The sequence below is a fragment of the Lytechinus pictus genome, chromosome 15 (assembly GCF_037042905.1).
Source record: "Lytechinus pictus isolate F3 Inbred chromosome 15, Lp3.0, whole genome shotgun sequence".
NCBI classification, from domain to species: domain Eukaryota; kingdom Metazoa; phylum Echinodermata; class Echinoidea; order Temnopleuroida; family Toxopneustidae; genus Lytechinus; species Lytechinus pictus.
The window spans coordinates 19,863,012-19,881,699 of NC_087259.1; the positions used below are offsets into that span (position 1 = coordinate 19,863,012).

Here is an 18,688-nt window from a genome sequence, read left to right on the forward strand (position 1 = left end):
TTGCTTGTCTTTCCTTTCCTAACAGGCACTGAGGTATTGCGAAACAATAGCAAACACAATCCAATGCTCTCCTAACTACTATAACAGTACACTTGTTAGCCAAGTGTGTCAGGTAAGAAATGGCTGGTCTTAAATTAAGCTTGCTAAATATTCATGTGCAGTAGTGTAATAATTGTGATATATAATGATAATAATAATCCGCTTTTATATAGCGCTTAATACATCGGAAGGACATCTCTATTAAAGCGCTTAATAGATATATTATTACGCCGGTCATCGGATCCTGGCATGCATGTTGTTAGGATGGTGATTGCATTGGTGATAGTGGTGGTGGTGGTGGTGATGATGATGATATTGATAATGATAAAGGTGATGATGATGATGATGATGGACATGAGGAGGAGGATAATGATAAAGACAATGACAGTAATGTAGTAGTGGACGTTATTTGACCTGCATGAAAGATCAATATTAATAGTTTCAATCTTTTGTTATGGGGATGTTTTACAAACCTGGAATCTAATCACCTTTTTCTTTTTTATCCCATTATCAGCTGTCACACAGATTAAAACACCATGATCCTGAGTTTCATGACCTTAGAGAAATCACTGAACCACAATGGATTGTCCCACTCGAGGCCATCGTCATGCAGATTAATGTAAGTGGCATCCACATCAATATTGTTTTTTAAATGCGAATCCCATGCTGGGACTATTCCAAAAATTGTAATTTTTCTTATTAGGAACCAGGTTCGACCCGGTTTCCAATATGAACCTTAAAATAATGATTGGGCTATTCATATCTGTGTTTAATACAGGATACTGCCTCTACCAGTGCAGCATTATGTTTGCGGATTATGTTCAATCTAGTGTACAAATCAACGATAAAATCACGCGCTACGGATCAACTATTTTTTTCAGTTTCATCTCTTCATATTATTTTTCAATAAAGTAGGATGCATGCATACAAGTCTTCAGAGAATACATTTTATTGAATCATGGAAATATGAACGGTGGATATGAATGACCTGTTGTTGTGTTATCAACGTTGTGTTGTCACAAGTCTTCTGACCATTTATTTCTCTCTTTTTTTTCCAACAGGAAGGACAATTAAAACCACCCTCATCATCAGGCACCCCTATGCCGTGGGTGGAATCGTCCTCCAACCTAAGCACACTGGGTGTGGAGAGCACAGATGGAACAGTCCAAGGTGTGGGTGAAGGGGTGTCAGCATACCAGTATGAGGGATACCAGCAGGAGGGATATCAACAGGACCAGGTCGGAGGTCAGGGCTACGAAGGTCAAGCTGACCAACAGCAAGGTTTGTGACATGTCTTTTGTTAATTTAAAAAAAGATTGTCTGGTAATAGTTTATAAAAGCAAACAGAGATATGAGAAAGCATATTCTGCACCCAAAAAGATATTTGTCTGTGAGGCTAATTCACATCTTGATTTTTTGTTTGTGACATTAATCCATTGTCTGTTGCAATGACCCCAGTGATCTCTGGTGGTGGCTTTTTATCATGTCTGCATTGCTGAGTGCGGACCAGTTTACAACAAAACATCTTTTGAGCACAAAATATGATGTCCCTTATGCATTTATGGTATGGTAAATTATTACTTTTTGTGAAATCGTTGTGGTGTAGTGGTTCTGACTCTCACCTTGTAATCAGAGGGTTGTGTGTTCAAATCCCACTGCAGCCTAGCATCCTTTGCCAAGGTGTTAATCCACACTTTGCCACTCTCCACTCATTTGCTAAATGGGTATCCTGTAGATTGCGTAAGCCTACATGTATGTAGTATACTAGCAATTGAGTCTTGGAACTGTTTTTGGAATGCTCCCCAGGGAGTGGAGAAAGTACATTCATTGTATGTGGGCAAGCCATGATGGGATAACAAGAGTAATAATATATTTGTTTGTTTTTATAAATATTTACATGTACAGTGCGTATTAAAAAAAACGGGACAGTTTTGAAAAGTCTATAAAAAAATTTGTTTCAAATTATGACATCTATATTTTGATGTTAACAGATGCTCTGAAATCTTATCTTTGAAGTGCCATTTAAAAAAATTAATTTTGTTCATGCTTGAGCGAACATGAGACGTTTTTGTCGGGGGTTCAAAAAGAGCCTTGCGCCAAAATGGCAGAAATTCGAAATTTGATGATCAGACTTCTTGCTAATCAGCAGACTTCCTCTTAACCTTTTCATTATCTTTGCCACAATTTTCGAAATACGCTGTCAAATTTCATTTACAAATTTATTTATTTACTTGAATTATTTTGTTTTTTCATTTAAACTTCTTTTACCTTTGAATTTTCCTTCATAAGTAAGAAAAGAAGACTTTTTGTCAACACAAGCAAGAAGATTTGCATAATTAATTGGGAAAACTTGTAATTATTCAAATCATTTTATTATGTGAAATGAATTATGTTATGGTATCTTTAAAAAACATGAATCCTATTTTCATGGGGTTATTTATTCCTTGACCAAGTTTAATTATGTGCTTGACAGGACAAACAGGAAAGGATTCATGTCTTTCAATAGCAATGGTGTATTGAGTCAATATTGAAGGAGCTAGATATGGCAGATGGGATGAAATGTATCAAAAAGTTGTTGTGAGCGGGCGAAGCGAGCAAGCACAAATTTCCTCTCTTTTTATTAAAATATCCAATTTTGTGATAGATTTTGACATAATATTCAGAAAATAAATCATAGTTCACTTTTTATCTTTCCTTTTATTTATTTTCCACTTTTTTTCTTGAAGGGGGGGGGAGCACCCCCGAGCCCCCGCCCATCTGCTTGCCACTGTTCAAAGGCACCATATCCTTTGTAGCACACAATGAAAGGTTTTGAAAAAAAATACACGTTCTCCCATACTTTGGTTGAAAATTTTTTTTTTTTGCTTAAAGAGGGAATACTCAAAGCTAAAAGAGAACATAATAAAAAGTAACAGGAACAGAACAATTCAAGCAAATTTACAGATTTGAAAATGAATTTTGACCGCATAATTAGAAAATTATGGCAAAGATAAAAGGTTAAGAGGAAGTCTGCTGATTAGCAGAAAGTCCGATCATCAAATTTATCATTTTATGCCACTTTGGCGCAAGCCTCCTTTTTAACCCCAGACAAAAACATTCCATGTTCACTCAAGCATGAACGAAATTAATTTTTTTTAATGGCATTTGAAAGATAAGACTTTAAAGCACCTATTAACACTAAAATATAGACATCATAATTTGAAACAATAATTTTATAGACTTTTCAAATCTGTCCCGTTTTTTTTAATACGCACTGTATAATAGAAATAGTCTGCCTCGGCATATGGAATAAAATAATCACAAATGGTTTATATAATTTTAATAAAATTTTGATATATCTTTTTAGTTCTGATGTATTAAGCGCTATATGATTACGGAATATTATTGTAAAATATAAACAATTAATTAACTTCATATTCATATTTGTTGCAGTCAACCAGTATCAAGATCAGCAAACAGATCAACAACAAGTGCCCTTCTATGACTACAACCAGCAACAACAGCAGCTACAACAACAGCAAGATGGTACACAACCAACTGGTCAACAACAACAACAGCAGCAGCAACAAAATCCCTACTACCAATATGATAATTACCAGCCCTATAACACCCAGCCAATGAGGTACAAAGGGCTTCAAAAGTATTTAAGAACCGTTTTAAGAAGACTGTTAGTTTTTCGTGTGATTTTCCTCTTTACAAAGTTTATTTTTTCAAACCAAACTTGAATTTCACATTAAGCAGCTTTTTATATCTAATGCACTTTATATGATGCTCTTATTTGGCATCAAATTGTACAATGTGATATTTACCAAGACTGTATTCACATCTCAGAATTTGAGTTGCAAATGTAGATCTATTAATTAATCTTGGTCTAGAGTTGGCATAGGTTTGCTCAATGACACTGATCATAGTAATGATAATCATTGTAATAACTGAAGTCATAAAGCCCCCCCCCCCCCCATGATGCAGAGTCATGTTAAAGGTTTAGGCAAATGAAGATTTATTGTGGTGTTTTTTCCAGTGCTTTATATTACATAGGTCAATTGAGATAATATCTCTATAAAGTAGTAGTGGTTATACCAAGGGTTTTGTTATATCAGGTTAAGTAAAACAACAATAATGCAAATATTTTATCTTTATTTCTATTATCTTGTGCTCTGCAGCAGCAACTTTGCCCCCAACCAGGACCCTGGGGCCTCGATAGGAAGTAATTTCTCAGAATACAGTACAACGACCAATCCATCGGAGACAGAGGGGGACTCAACTGAGTTTGAACAGAGTGGCGCTTCCCAGTTTGAATTCAATAGCTATAACAAAATGGTAAGATCTGTCGAGCGTTTTATGAAGAGTTTTAGCTGTGTTTTTCACTGGCTAATTTTTTTCATAACCAATCAGATGCCAAAATTTCAAGAAGCGTAAAAACCTTTATCAGTGACAATCACTGACTACTTGCTCCGTTGAAAACTTTTCATATTTGGTAAAATATGCACACAAAAAAATCGACATCAAATTGTAAAAGTACTGATTACAATGTCTTTTGTGTTCTCTAACATACCTCTGCCTTGGGTTATTTCCAAATCACTGGTGGTTTGCATCTTAAATTTTCTAAGCATTCTAAAAGTCATACAATTATTAGATAGTTGGGATACATTTTCAATATATACTACACAGACAATATGACTAATGAAGATATTTACAATTACATAATACAGGTAATAGGTCTCAATGATGTCCTCCTCACAATTGTGAAAAACTTAAACTTAAGTGGTATGGTCATATCTCCTGATCATCTTGCCTTGTTAAAACATTATTACAAGGAACAGTAAGAGGGAACCACAAAAGAAGCAAACAGCGCAAGAGATGGAAAGATAATATACATAAGTGGACAGGAATGAGGTTTGTAAAATCACAGAGATGGAGAAAAGTGGTACTCCACAAACCATGTTGCACATCTTTCATTCAATTTACATCAAGGAGCAGCATTGTCTAATCATTAAGCCCCTTAACACACAGCTTGGCAATTAATCATAGTGACGATTTTTGTCTCACCTGCATAGCAGAGTGAGACTATAGGCGCCGCTTTTCCGACGGCGACGGCGGCGGCGTCAACACCAAATCTTAACCTGAGGTTAAGTTTTTGAAATGACAGCATAACTTAGAAAGTATATGGACCTAGTTGATGAAACTTGGCCATAAGGTTAATCAAGTATTACTGAACATCCTGCCTGAGTTTCATGTCACATGACCAAGGTCAAAGGTCATTTAGGGTCAATGAACTTAGACCATGTTGGGGGAATCAACATCAAAATCTTAACCTAAGGTTAAGTTTTTGAAATGTCATCATAAATTAGAAAATATATGGACCTAGTTCATGAAACTTATACATAAGGTTAATCAAGTATCACTGAACATCCTGCATGAGTTTCACGACACATGACCAAGGTCAAAGGTCATTTAGGGTCAATGAACTTTGGCCGAATTGGGGGTATCTGTTGAATTACCATCATAACTTTGAAAGTTTATGGATCTGATTCATGAAACTTGGACATAATAGTAATCAAGTATTACTGAACATCCTGTGCAGGTTTCAGGTCACATGATCAAGGTCAAAGGTCATTTAGGGTCAATGAACTTTGGCCAAATTGGGGTATTTTTTGAATTACAGCCATAAATTTGAAAGTGTGTTGGTCTAGTTCATAAAACTTGGACATAAGAGTAATCAAGTATCACTGAACATCCTGTGCGAGTTTCAGGTCACATGATCAAGGTCAAAGGTCATGTAAGGTCAAAGAACTTTGACCACGTTGGGGGTATTTGTTGAATTGCCATCATATCTCTATAAGTGTATTGGTCTAATTTTTAAAACGTGGAAATACGAGTAACCAAGTATCACTGAACATCTTGTGCGAGTTATAGTAGTTTTCAAAATCAGCACTGCTGCTATATTGAATCGCGTGATGCAGGTGAGACGGCCAGAGGCATTCCACTTGTTACAATTGATTGCATTGGTCATTTTGTGCAATAAATTATATGAATCAATTGTATTTTCAGTTGCTAAGGTTTATTATGGTTGCGAATTAGAAGGCTATGGTATAAGGATGGCCAAATATCTGTCATTCCTTGCAGATGATCGACTAGAAAGTTGAAAAACAATGACCACTTTCTTTTAATGCTTTTTCTCAACAGCATAATCTGTCATTGCCTTCCAATAATTGTCATAAAAGAAGAGGACAATGAACAGTGATAATGGAATTGTATCAATAATTTGTTTTGTCTTCATTATTTGGCTTTTCTCAACAGCAGGTGCAGCAGAACAGGAGCCGGACCAACACCCTGGGTTCCATGGGCGGTCCGCCATCCCCCCAGAAAACCCTGACCCCGCCCGACTCCCCCAACACCTTCACCGCCCCCAGACCCAGGACCAGGACCACCTCAGGGGGGTCAACTGTATCGGTGGCCAGTCAGAAGGGGCAACAGAAGCACCAGCAACAGCAGCCCGAACCCAAGGAGACAAAACCACAGAATAAACCAAAACCAAAGGTAAGATTTCCCCAAGAAAGAGTGATACCGTGATAAACTATTTTTGTTTTTGTTGTTTTATATTTCATTGGTTTCATGAAACATTCATTCATTGTTGTCTTCGTCTCTTTTTTGTTTTGTTTTTGTTCTGTATTGTTTGTCTTTACTCCGGTGTTGTTTATTTCAACTCTGCTGTTGTGTGTCTCTTTTTTTTCTTTGTCAGTGGCATACCTTTAGTTACATGAACCTTTGAGAAGACTGCACCCTGTCACACAAGGGATGTATTCAATCTTAATGAGAGAATAACAATCGATCATAGCACTGATTGTAATCATGAATAGAGATTTACAATTGATCATATGATTGATTGTATCTCTTTGTGTAACAGGTCATATTTTCTTTGTTCACTCACACATTGGTGTATGGGATAGTACATTTGTAATTTTGTGAATGGTGTACTTGAGTAGTAGAATAGGCATAAATGGTAATAGGAATGCTTGCAAAATACCTGTCCTCAAAGTGTATATTTTTTTTAACATGGATGTAAATCATTGAATGGTATACTTTGCATGTAAGGATGCTTTAGAAAATTATTTGCACTTGTAGGCAAACATTTCTGGGGCATGATGGTGTTCCATTTGTGAATGTTGTGATATAAACGTATAGTTGTTTTAATTAGATGTGTATATTATGATTTCATGGCACCATTGTTCCCTGCCCCATCTTTCCTAAATAAATTATGCTGTAGAGTAGTTCTTACTATAATCAGTTAGTAGTCTTAATTAAGCTGTTGATTTATAGCTCTACTTGGGCAACATCTGAAGGTTTAGAGTTAAAATGAAAATTTATAAAATGTTAGATAATACCGAGTGATGCATGCTATCTATATCATGAAATACATTTAACTTTAAATTGGCCAGAATTACCAGTTAGTACAATAAAATTCATAAATCCTGCATAGCTCCTTTTTTCATTGATAGTTGCGAGTTGGGCTGGTAGAGCTTTGATTGATGAATTGTATCATTTATTTCTTCCATTTCAGTGATGAAAATATCCTTATAATCAATCACTTAAGGTATTAAGTGTGGATGGAATACATGTAATGGAATATTTATATCCAAAATGGTTGTGTTAAGGGCTTATTAGTGTAATGTAAGTTTGCTCTAACAGTCCTCACAGGGCGGCTGGCTAAGGTGGTTCAACAAAAAGCTTGGCGGTTCTAACATCCACCTCCCTGATGATACAAAGAAAACGGTAAGCTAACATAACAACTTTGTTACATTTGCCTGGCAGCAATTGCTCCTGTGGGAATCTGCACATTAAGGCAACATTAAACCAAACACCAAACCTTACTCTAATCCTAGATGTCATTCACATCATTCTGAACATTTACACATTCCTAACCCTTAATCTATGTCTTCCGAGAGATTCAGACAGGAGCAATTGTTAGCTCACTTTCATGATTCTTGTTCAGGCTTTGAAACTTGCTTGTGATTATTAAAATGATGATGAATTGATGATGCTGATGAGTGATGACGATGATGGTTGTGATGATGACATATCTTTGAGATGATGGCGAATTGGCGATATTGCATTATCTTACTTTGACTCGTCACATAATCATATCAGGTAAGATGATAGCAATTACGGAGGTAGTAATGATTGTGGTGGTGATAATGATGATGGTGATGAGGATGATGAGGTTGATGGTGGTGATGATGATGGTGATGATGATGGTGATGAGGATGATGAGGTTGATGGTGGTGATGATGATAATGATGATGGTGACGAGGATGATGAGGTTGATGGTGGTGATGATGATGGTGATGAGGATGGGGATGAGGATGATGATGATGATGGTGATGATGATGATGATGATGATGATGATGATGAGGTTGATGAAGATGATGATGATGATGATGACATTAATGATGATGATGATGGTGAATGTAAACGCATGATGATGGTGTTGATGGTGATGGTATTCATGATAATGAATTTGGCAAACCCTTCTCCCTCCACAGATCGAATGGGACGATGTCAAAAAGCAGTGGGTCAACAAGGCAGAAGATGCGGACGAAGCCGATAGCGGGCCCCCTCCTCCACCTCCCTCGGATAAAGAAATATCTGGCCCTGCTGCCGGCCCGCCAGCTACCTCACAACCCCCTCCCTCAGTCCCTGGGCTAGGGGGAGGTCTTGGTGGAGGGCTGGGGCCAAAATCAGCCCCTCCTCCTGGGGTTAACAAATTTTCTCGCAAGTTTGGTGAGTCATCAGACATTGGTTGGCTTTGCACGAAAATTGCAATCCATTGTAATTTAATTTCAAGTTTCTTACAATTGATTTCTAATTAGCAGTGGATGGAGGGTTTCATAATACAAAGCATTGCAATCAATTTTAAAAAATGACAGTATCGAATGTTGATCATTTTCATGGCGTTATACACAACTTTACAAAGAAATGGAGTATGGGAAGCTAAATTTGATTATCAATCATTCTTAGGTTCATTATCTTATGCAATTTGAAATAAAAACATGTTAACTTATATTATTGACATTATTATTCTTCTATTTTACCACAATTTGAATAAATTACTTCAGTCATTCTGTACACAAAATATCAGCAAATCCTGGCTCTTTTTTGGGCTTTTCATACACTAGTTGCTTGTAAAGTCATTCCTAACTTTAGAAACCGCTTTTATGGTACACTCCCTGGTCTCTCGTACTCGATACCTCTAGAGAATTGGTTTAACCCTAACTAGGCCGGGCTTTTTTGGCTGTTCTGTGGCTGGGGGGGGGGTTGATTCCACCCCCCCCCTGAGATCTCGGCCGCCGATCGCGCGGGTGCCGCAAAAATTTGCACGCTGGTAGTGTGCGATGTAATCTACAAGGCTGTATGGTAAAATTTTCCAAAATAATGAGATTATATTTTATATGAATTAATTATGCTAATTTATGCATAAATCATACTTTTTGCTCTAATTCACTAAATAAAGCTCCTAGAATGCTAATTTTTCGGTAAAAATATTCTTTGGTAAAAATATTCTTCGTAGCATTCTTAACAATGGCAATTGAAAAAAACTTCGGTTTGTAAATCAATTTCTTATGTATTTTATTGTTTTATGAATTTCTTATGTATTTCTTTGTTTTTCAACCTTTTGTTTTTCTTTGTTTTTTTCACCAGATTTATTGCACAATCTTTTTGAAGCATAATTATGCTAAAATCAAATGCTTTCAGCTGTTTAAAGTAAAAATAATCATATCTTTATGAATAAGATGAGAAAACTCAATTTGCATTGACTTTGTACACAAAATCACGTTTTGGAACAATTTTTGGTCTGACATGCACTTACAAAATGTTGCGTAATTTCGGAACCGCGTACCCGGGCGTTGTAAATTTGGTCTCAAAAGATGCACGAGACTTAAAAGTATAAACTCTCCGAGTGACGCAGTCAAAAAATTTCGCGCGGCGGAATGATCGCAGAAAATGTTGAGGGGGGGGTTGATTAAAAGACAAGAGAACAAGTAGTTCTCATTTTATTTCAGATTGAGTATTTGATGCCACTGTGTATCCTATTTTTTTTTCTAGGTCCAGGTAACTATGTTGATGTTCTGAACAAAGGCAAGGGTACATCAGCACTGGCCAAGACAGGAGACACAAGTAGCTTATTCCAGACCTTACCTGCTCCAAGCAATACTGCACCTGTGAATTTCTTCATTCCAGATTCGTGTAAGATATTTTTTCCTTGGGATTTTCATGATGTTGTGATGTTTTCTCATTTGAAATTTTGAAAAAGTTACAAGTTGTGTTAATTTAAAAGTTTAGTTTTCGTTTCATAAGACATGTTCTCTCTTCCCATACACCATTATCTTTTTTTAACAATTGAATTATTCACGATTACAAATTTTCATGTTTTCTAACCGAGCAATGCGTACTCCAATGGAGCAGTCCATGCTTCTAAATGTTATATATGGCCATGCGTTTTGAGTTGGGCCCATTTCTGTTACAACTCAAATTTTCCTCCAAAATCGCATCATTTCATACAATTGCATTTTTTTCTTATGTGTGACATCCTATACCCATAAAAGTATATTCTGAAAGGAAGTTGTCTGAGGAATTCAAAAATGCAATCAGAAAAGGCATAGGGTGATGTCATAAAAAGTTAAAGGTCAAAATAAGTGGAAAACTGTGAAAAAAATATACTTCCCAATAAATCTTAGAATCAGATAAACTTTACACCCTATAGGAAAATAACATGTATATTTCAACTCTTTAGAGTGAGACCTTTCCAAAAAACTTGTTAGGGATAACTCTTACCAAAATAATTTGGCGTGATCATCTTTTAAGACAAAATTTCAAATCGCATTTTCGGGTAAACATATAACAATGTTTGATTTACCCCCAAAATATTATGTAGTCTTGCCTTTAGTTGCATAAATACACTTACAAACACTAACCAGTATATTATAATATATTTGATGTTGTTATGAATGAAAAAATATTTCATTTGACTCAAATTGTGGGATTTGTCATCTCTTGGCTCAAAGACCGGTGGACCAAAGGTTGACAACTGAGAGTCAGGTTTAACATAAATATAGGAAAAATATGAATGCACAATGAAAAATTCTCATAATTGCTTTTACTTAGTGTGAACAAAAACAACTAACATGTTATACATAAATCCATTCACCTGGCAAAAATACTTTGATTATGTTATTTTATAAAATTATAGTGTTATATTTTAAATATATCCTCTTGCTCGACATTCTGCAGGAAATGGTCTCTTGGTACGATACTGGGTTGAATGTCAATGCACAAAACACATTCTATGGGTTCAATTGCCTCTGTTTTAGTGTAATCTTTGTACCAGTTTCATTCTAAAGTAGTTTTTTGATAATTTTGATAAATATCCTCTGAACACTTTTGTGCCAGCCAAATATGTGTCATCTACTGATTCATCTACGCAGTGTGATGTAACATTAAGAAAATTGAGTAAATACATGTAGCATCAGATGAGGGCTTTTTTTGCTACAAACAAGTTTTCAGCAATCAAATTGCATAAAAGGTGTACTGGCTATCTGTTATGTTACCAGAATAATCTGAAGATTCGGACACATCAAAGTCATCACTGTCAGTCTACACTGTCAAATTCCAAACCATGAGGTCATAATTAACAATATATTGATTTATCTCTGAAGTCTTTAATTAGTTTGTGCTTTTCCTTGTGGAATTTTTGCAGCTTCTAAATTTTATTGAAGGTGTAACCTACAACTATATTTTATCTCTCCTCATTTTCTATACATCAGACAGCCACAATTTCAATCGTGTTAATTTCATGATTTACATCAATTATACTAATTAGCTTAATTATGTATCCTTTAAACTTAAAAGTTCAAATTTGATCCACTTATGATTAAAGAATAAGCCAGTGAGCCCCAAAACTATTACATATTTAGGTACTGTGATGTTACATATTTAGTTTCTTAATGAAACACAAATTTATGCTCCCCTCGTCTACCATCATGCAAGAATGGCCAATTGATGTTACATAATTGCTAATTACTGGTAAATGAAGTAATCTCAGGTATTTCTTTTTCTTTCAAGTAATTGGTCTAAAGATTCCCCTTCATGTGATACCAAATATACCCATGTAGCACATCTATTTCAAGTTTTATACCATTAATCATTTCTGTGCTTGTCGTGCAAATGTAACGATACCACCTATTTGCGGGCCCAACATAAAACGGATGGCCATATAGAGATACACATGTAGTGCCTTACAGCTACGTGCACATAAGTTGTTAACCATCCTCTTCATCTTAAGTAGCATTTTTGTCATAACACTACCCAAAATACTAGGTATTATTCTGGTCAAAACTTTACTTGGTTTCATTCCTTATTTTCCTGAACCACCAGCTGCATCGGAAGACACACAGAGCTCTAATCAGGAAGGCGATCCTCAAGTGGGCAACCCAGGGTCACGACCTCACAGTCCACACAGAGAGCAAGGGGGAGGACAGCAAAGTGAAAACGTAAGTTATGATTACAGTTCACGTCAGTATTCCATGCCTGATATTAATTCTGTCTAGTATGCCATACTTCAATTCAGTCACTGAATACAGCTGCCTAAAGTATTTAGATACAAGTGAAGTCTATTCCATTCAGTTTTGGAAGTTTTTTACATCAAATCTTTTTTTAAGTATCTTTGTTCTTATTTGTATGTCTCACATTCTGTGTTTCTTGTAAATCTCCACACGTCTTAAGGGTCCAGCTTCATGGATTTTGTTCCCTATCACTACTTCATAAGAAAAAGCAATACAAAATATTTGTTTTTTCAGTTGCAGAAACTCTTGTTTTATGTTTTCATTTGTTCAATATTTATTCATTTTTTTATTTCTTTATGTGAGCCTTTTCAATTGTTGGTTCATTTTCAGTATGAAAGATAGGAATATAAAATTTTAGTTGTGCATTTCAGTGATGTTGATGAAAGTTCACATTTTGATTCCCCTTGTTATAGCTGGTGAGATTTAAAATTTCATTTTATTTTAATTTCTGTGCACTTTGATCAATATGAATTTCTTTTTGTTACCCTTTTAATTTGCACCCGATTGTCCTAATAATCCTACTGTAAAAATTATTGAATACTATTTTATGATTTGTATCAAAATATTAAGGGTTTGTATGGTTGTTTTGCATATTTAGCCCAAATCTAATGTAACAGTATCATTATTTTTTCACTTTATTTATGCCTTCCAAAAATGTATTTTGTCGTGGAATCTTGTTAATGATACTCACCATTATATGCCTGATGTGCATTTTGATTTCATGATTATTTAGCATGTTTTCATTGACCTCAATTTGAATAAGCTTTTGGTGGTGGTCTGCCTAGCAAACATCATTATTTTAATTTTTAGTGTTTCAAGAGTTTTCAAATAATTAGAATCACAACTCCGATGCATTTGTGTTTATCAATATCATGCCTTTTCTCAATAATGTTGGGGCATGCAGGGGGGGGGGGGGTGGTTGTGGGAAAATGAAAAGAGATTTATTCCCGTAAAAAGCCACACAGTGCAAGAATTTTGTTTGTATCATTTTAGAGTAAAGTTCAAACAATAAATCAAACCATGTACATTATTCAGTTTTTATTCTGACCCAAGATTGTTCTGAATATTTTGTATTTCTGTGTATGTAAATCTATATGCAGCATTTGAATCTATTCATAACACATTATGAATGACATTCTTTTATCTGTGTGTGTTTCCATCAAGTGACAAGTTTGTGTTGGTTATATGATATTTGGAAGTAATTTTAGTTCACTAAATTAATAAAAAGGGAATATGAATTTCTCCCCCCCCCCCATCAATATCAAATGGAGGAAATTAGATGAAGATAGCATTCTCAGTAAGACACTGAATGGATATATTGTTGGGAAAAGTTGGATACAAATATACCATGTTCAGAGGGTTGATTTCTTTGAATAAAATCATTGAAATGATGAAAGAAAAATTTTCGTCCCTAAGATCTTTAGGTAGTCTAGCAACACATCATTATTACACTACCATAAATACCAGAATTTCATTTATTTAGTAGTATATCAACTTGCTCTTCATGATGATCTTTCACATTTAGATCTGCCCATTTGCCAAAGTGTTGTGCTTTTTTAAAAGATTGTCATAGAGCGTCATGGATTGGTTCTTTTTATTTAATTTTATTTCAACTTTTTGTGATAGAGACGGACCAAGTTTATGAATTCAAATTAGATTGCTTTTAGAAAGTTGAGTGCAGCTTTTAAGTTTTATTCAGCTTTCCCAGTCTTCATGAAGTGTTATGAATTCTGCAGAGATAACCACAGTTGGTACTGGCCAAGCACGAAAAATAGGTTATTGCAGATGCACTCAAACATTTCATGCATTTCAAACGAGCAATTCTTTGACTGAGCCATGCCCGGAGAAGGTAGCACAACCTCTCTACAAGATTGGCAAACTTCAACCAATTTTTTATATGATTTAATTTGATAATACTGAATTCTGTTATTCCCATATACTTTACGTATGGACAAAGTGATTTTAGGACGCAATGAGTCAAATATTTATGACCATAATATTGCACAAAAGATTAATGATAAGACAAGACACAAAGGACAGCGAAATCTAACGTAGGGGAAGGTGATAATTTTATTGACAACTAGGCCATCTTTCAGAATTACTTTGAATGGTTACCAACTTCTATAGAATGATTAAGTTCCCCCTTCCTATTCAAAAGAGCATGGATGGCCTCAAAACCCTTTTAGGCATGGCTGTCTGAATAAAATACCCTGGTTGCTTTTTACTCCTTGTACAGCTTTCACGCTCTAGTTCGATGAGCGATCTCTCCAATGAGGTCAGTCAGCATATGTCCCATCAGGTATACCCATCATTAAAGACAAGCAGCATCTTTTAATGTTCGCTCTGTTCCCTCTGTTGTAGCATTGTACTGCGCAGTTGAGTAGCAAGTGGTGCGCAGCCCCTTTTCCCCAGGCTTGCATGACTCGAAGGCCTGTTCTGATTCTGTAATGTAAACTGCTCCATCCGCAAGAATATTCTGTTCTGTGTGAATTATATAAAAGTGTGTTTGGATAAGAGTAAAAGGATTTATAAGCACATGACCCTCTGAAAAAGTACCATCCGGAATAAAATTGTTTTCTGTTGAAGTTGAAGTTCATGAATTTTCATCGCACAAGTTCTTATCACATGTATTGCCCTGAGCATGTCCCTATTGAAATGACATGTGCTTTGAGGGATCCGTAGCCCCATTTCACAGTGAAGCTTTTCTGCAGGGTAAGATGCTTGGCAGTGGGAACAGTGCTTGCTTTCAGCCTAGTTAGATGTCTGCACTATTAACAACCATGATTTTAAGTTTTCATTCATTTACTCCCCTCCCACTGCGTATAAATGGTCTCTTATTGCCGGCTGAAGCTCGATTACTAACAGCACCTATGTTATCATATTTCATGTGTAATTTGATCATTATGTTTACGCAAGGTGTTTGTAGCTGCTTTAGGTGTGGACATTTCAACCGTTATCATTTCATGCATGCCCATTCATTTATGTGCTCCCTCGTTTGATACATTTTCGTTGTTATTCCACTGTGTATTACATTTATATTCATTGAATAAATGTTCTTTTTTTTTTTTTGATACCAAATTGTATGGCCAGTATTCTCAGAAGAGGTTTCAATTATTATGTTACAAAACCATGGACTAAGAAATTTCACTGTGTAGGCTTGTACACTTAGAAAAGTCCAATTATTAATGTGCTTCTTTTGCAAAGGGTGCCTATATGAGAAACCTGCATAGTCATGGTTTTGTACCTTGGTACAATTGAAACCTCTTTTGATTATATAGGCCTTAATGTTAATGCTGTTTTACATGGATGTCAGTATTTGGCCGTACGTAGTTGGGTTATCTTGTGATGAATGGGGGGGGGGGGGTTACAAAATAGATGATCATGGATGTGTTTTTTTATAGTGCACACTTTCTCAATTTCAGTGGCATTCTTACATCCATACTATGGATTGATAATAGTTTTGATGTTCCCATGCTTTTATTTAGTTAGTTTACTTTTTTTTTTTTCTGTATTTTAAGAGAAATTCATCAATTTTTATAAATATCTGTGTTTTTTTAAGTTCTTTTCAACTAACACTCTATTTTCACCTATTAATGTGCTCTAACCATAACATCACTGTCACCTCACAAAGACATAAATCAAGACTGTATATTTATCTTCACTATGGACAAAGGCCAAGTACACCCAACATCAGTCGTTGTTAATAAATAGGGGAAAAAATAAACAAGCACAACACTTAAACTTTTATCAGAATGAGATGTGTTCGTATCCCGGTCGGTATGCAGATAAGGGAACCGATGACATCACCCACTTACTGCTAGTATTCTTGTGCAATTAGATGTATGTAAATAAAATGCAATCTTATGCAATTGAATATACAATCTTATGCAATTAAATATGAAATCTTATGCAATTGAATATGCAATCTTAAATGCAATTAAATATCCCATCATTGTGATGGGAAACTCCCTGAACATACAGAATTGCCATTGCTGCAACCCATTGGGTGGCTCCAAGTGCAGTATTGAATCTGGTGTTGATGTTATTACAAGAATACAACCAAAATGGAACTTGAAATAACTTATTGTGATTCTATGACGAGCTGCAAAGATGTAAATAATGTATATTTCATATAATGAAATACACAAAAAAAATTGAATATGGGACTCCTACTCTCTCATTTGCATATTGTCCTTGTTGCGCATATCCCTGTTTTGTAAAAATAAGCAAAAGTTAAGAATGTCATACATCATTCTGCAAGTTTCATCAATATGCTTGTTTGGATTTTCTCTATTTGTTCAAACCAAATGATAGTTGGGATGGACTTGATCTTTAAATACTGTAGATGTTATTATTAACCAAGGTCTAAGTCCAAACTGACCAACTAAGTCTACACTTCTGTGGAATATAATTTTATCCTAACTAACACATTGTAATTCATCTTATATTACTATCTATTTCACATTTCATCGCAAAATGACTTTTCAAAACATGTTATTGCAGGATTAAATGAAAAGTATTGCTTTTTAATGAGGTACTGGTAGGGAGAGGCATTCCATGAAAGTGTGGTTTAAACCTCATGCTATGAACCCATCAACGTACTTCACATACACACACCTAAATAAGAAGTACATATATTATATTGGATTACATATACCGAATTTAAGTTTTGTATTGATATTGGAGAAAGAAATCATTATTTCAAAGTTGAAGGTTACTCTCTCTATTTCATGTGCATTTGTCATATCATCTTGTACAATGTATAACCTTTGTTTATCATCCTGCAGTGGCCATTCATGTGAATACAGTACTGCCAATTAACTGATAAAAGTGTAAAGTGTGTAAATGCAATTCATGAAAATAAAGTTTCCCATTTGCGACTTTTTTATGGCCAGCTGTATATAAAAACCTCAAATATATTTATATTTTGGTATTGGATTCTTGATGGTGGCATTGCATTTTAAAGGGCCAATTGTTATAGTATAGTCCAATGGGAAATGTAACATTGTGTTTAGGTACCTAGGTGTGAATTACATCCATTTTCTGGAAAATGTAAGCCCCTTCCCACCCCTTGAAGTAATCATGAAAGTGGTATTTTTGTGAAATCATTTCATTGTATCATTTAACATCATTGCTCAGTATTAAGTCTTTGAACGTTTTGGGGGTACACATACTGTACTACATGTTGTAAACCTCAATTTGATACTTTTTTTTCTAATACTGTGAATTGAAATCAAATTATCTGAAATTCTGTGACAATATCAAACATGAATGAAATAATCCCAAAACTGCGCTTTTAAAATTTTGAGCTCATTATGCTAAAGTACTCTTTTACTCAATGCTTTTGGCCAGCAGACTTGATATCACAAATTAATTTACCACCATTCAATTTAATCAAGAAAGTGTACCATACCAGACTTCTAAAAAAAGTAGATAATATTTACCACATGGCATCTACAGTCAAATATGACCTATGATTTATTGAAGCATTTGATTTAATATCCTTTCTCTATGCTACTCTATCATAATAATTGACTCATGAAATGTTAATATCTTTCTTTTTTACATCCATATTTCTGAATTTATTTAAACAATTTCATGTCTAACACGGTGCAAGTACTATAACACCATTTTTTAAGTATTGCCAGTATTCTTAGAAAAAATGAAGAAAAAAAAAGCATATGCATTATATGAATGCTTAAATATGGAGCGATTGATGGAATTGCTTTGAAACATATATCATGTTGATTATTGCTGAAGTATAAACATGTTTTTTATTAATGTCAATTTACTTTTTTTTAATTGATTATCATGCATTTTTACATGTACTTTCAAGTGTAATGGAACCCTTTTCTTCATGTATTTTCCTGTTTAATAGAAAGTTGTGCTGTTTTGTTATTGAGTGTATTTGATCAGTTAGTTTATTATCATTATTTTTTGTTGTTGAATGTATTTGATCAGTTATTTGACAGTATTTCATTCTCTGACATACTCAAGTGTTTTCAAGTAATTTTTCAAGCAAGAGATAT

At 34.9% G+C, this 18,688-nt stretch overlaps 1 protein-coding gene across 1 annotated transcript in view; it reads left to right on the forward strand.

Annotated features, from left to right (window-relative positions):
• Positions 1-18,688, forward strand: part of LOC129277861 (protein transport protein Sec16A-like) — a 47,860-nt gene that overhangs the window by 20,350 nt on the left and 8,822 nt on the right. Inside the window, exons 17-27 of the mRNA XM_064110744.1 lie at positions 26-112; positions 554-658; positions 1,101-1,320; positions 3,472-3,661; positions 4,203-4,359; positions 6,340-6,579; positions 7,729-7,812; positions 8,583-8,820; positions 10,144-10,284; positions 12,472-12,587; positions 14,896-14,958. Coding sequence (XP_063966814.1) covers positions 26-112; positions 554-658; positions 1,101-1,320; positions 3,472-3,661; positions 4,203-4,359; positions 6,340-6,579; positions 7,729-7,812; positions 8,583-8,820; positions 10,144-10,284; positions 12,472-12,587; positions 14,896-14,958 — 1,641 coding nt within the window. The remainder of the gene's footprint in view (positions 1-25; positions 113-553; positions 659-1,100; positions 1,321-3,471; positions 3,662-4,202; positions 4,360-6,339; positions 6,580-7,728; positions 7,813-8,582; positions 8,821-10,143; positions 10,285-12,471; positions 12,588-14,895; positions 14,959-18,688) is intronic.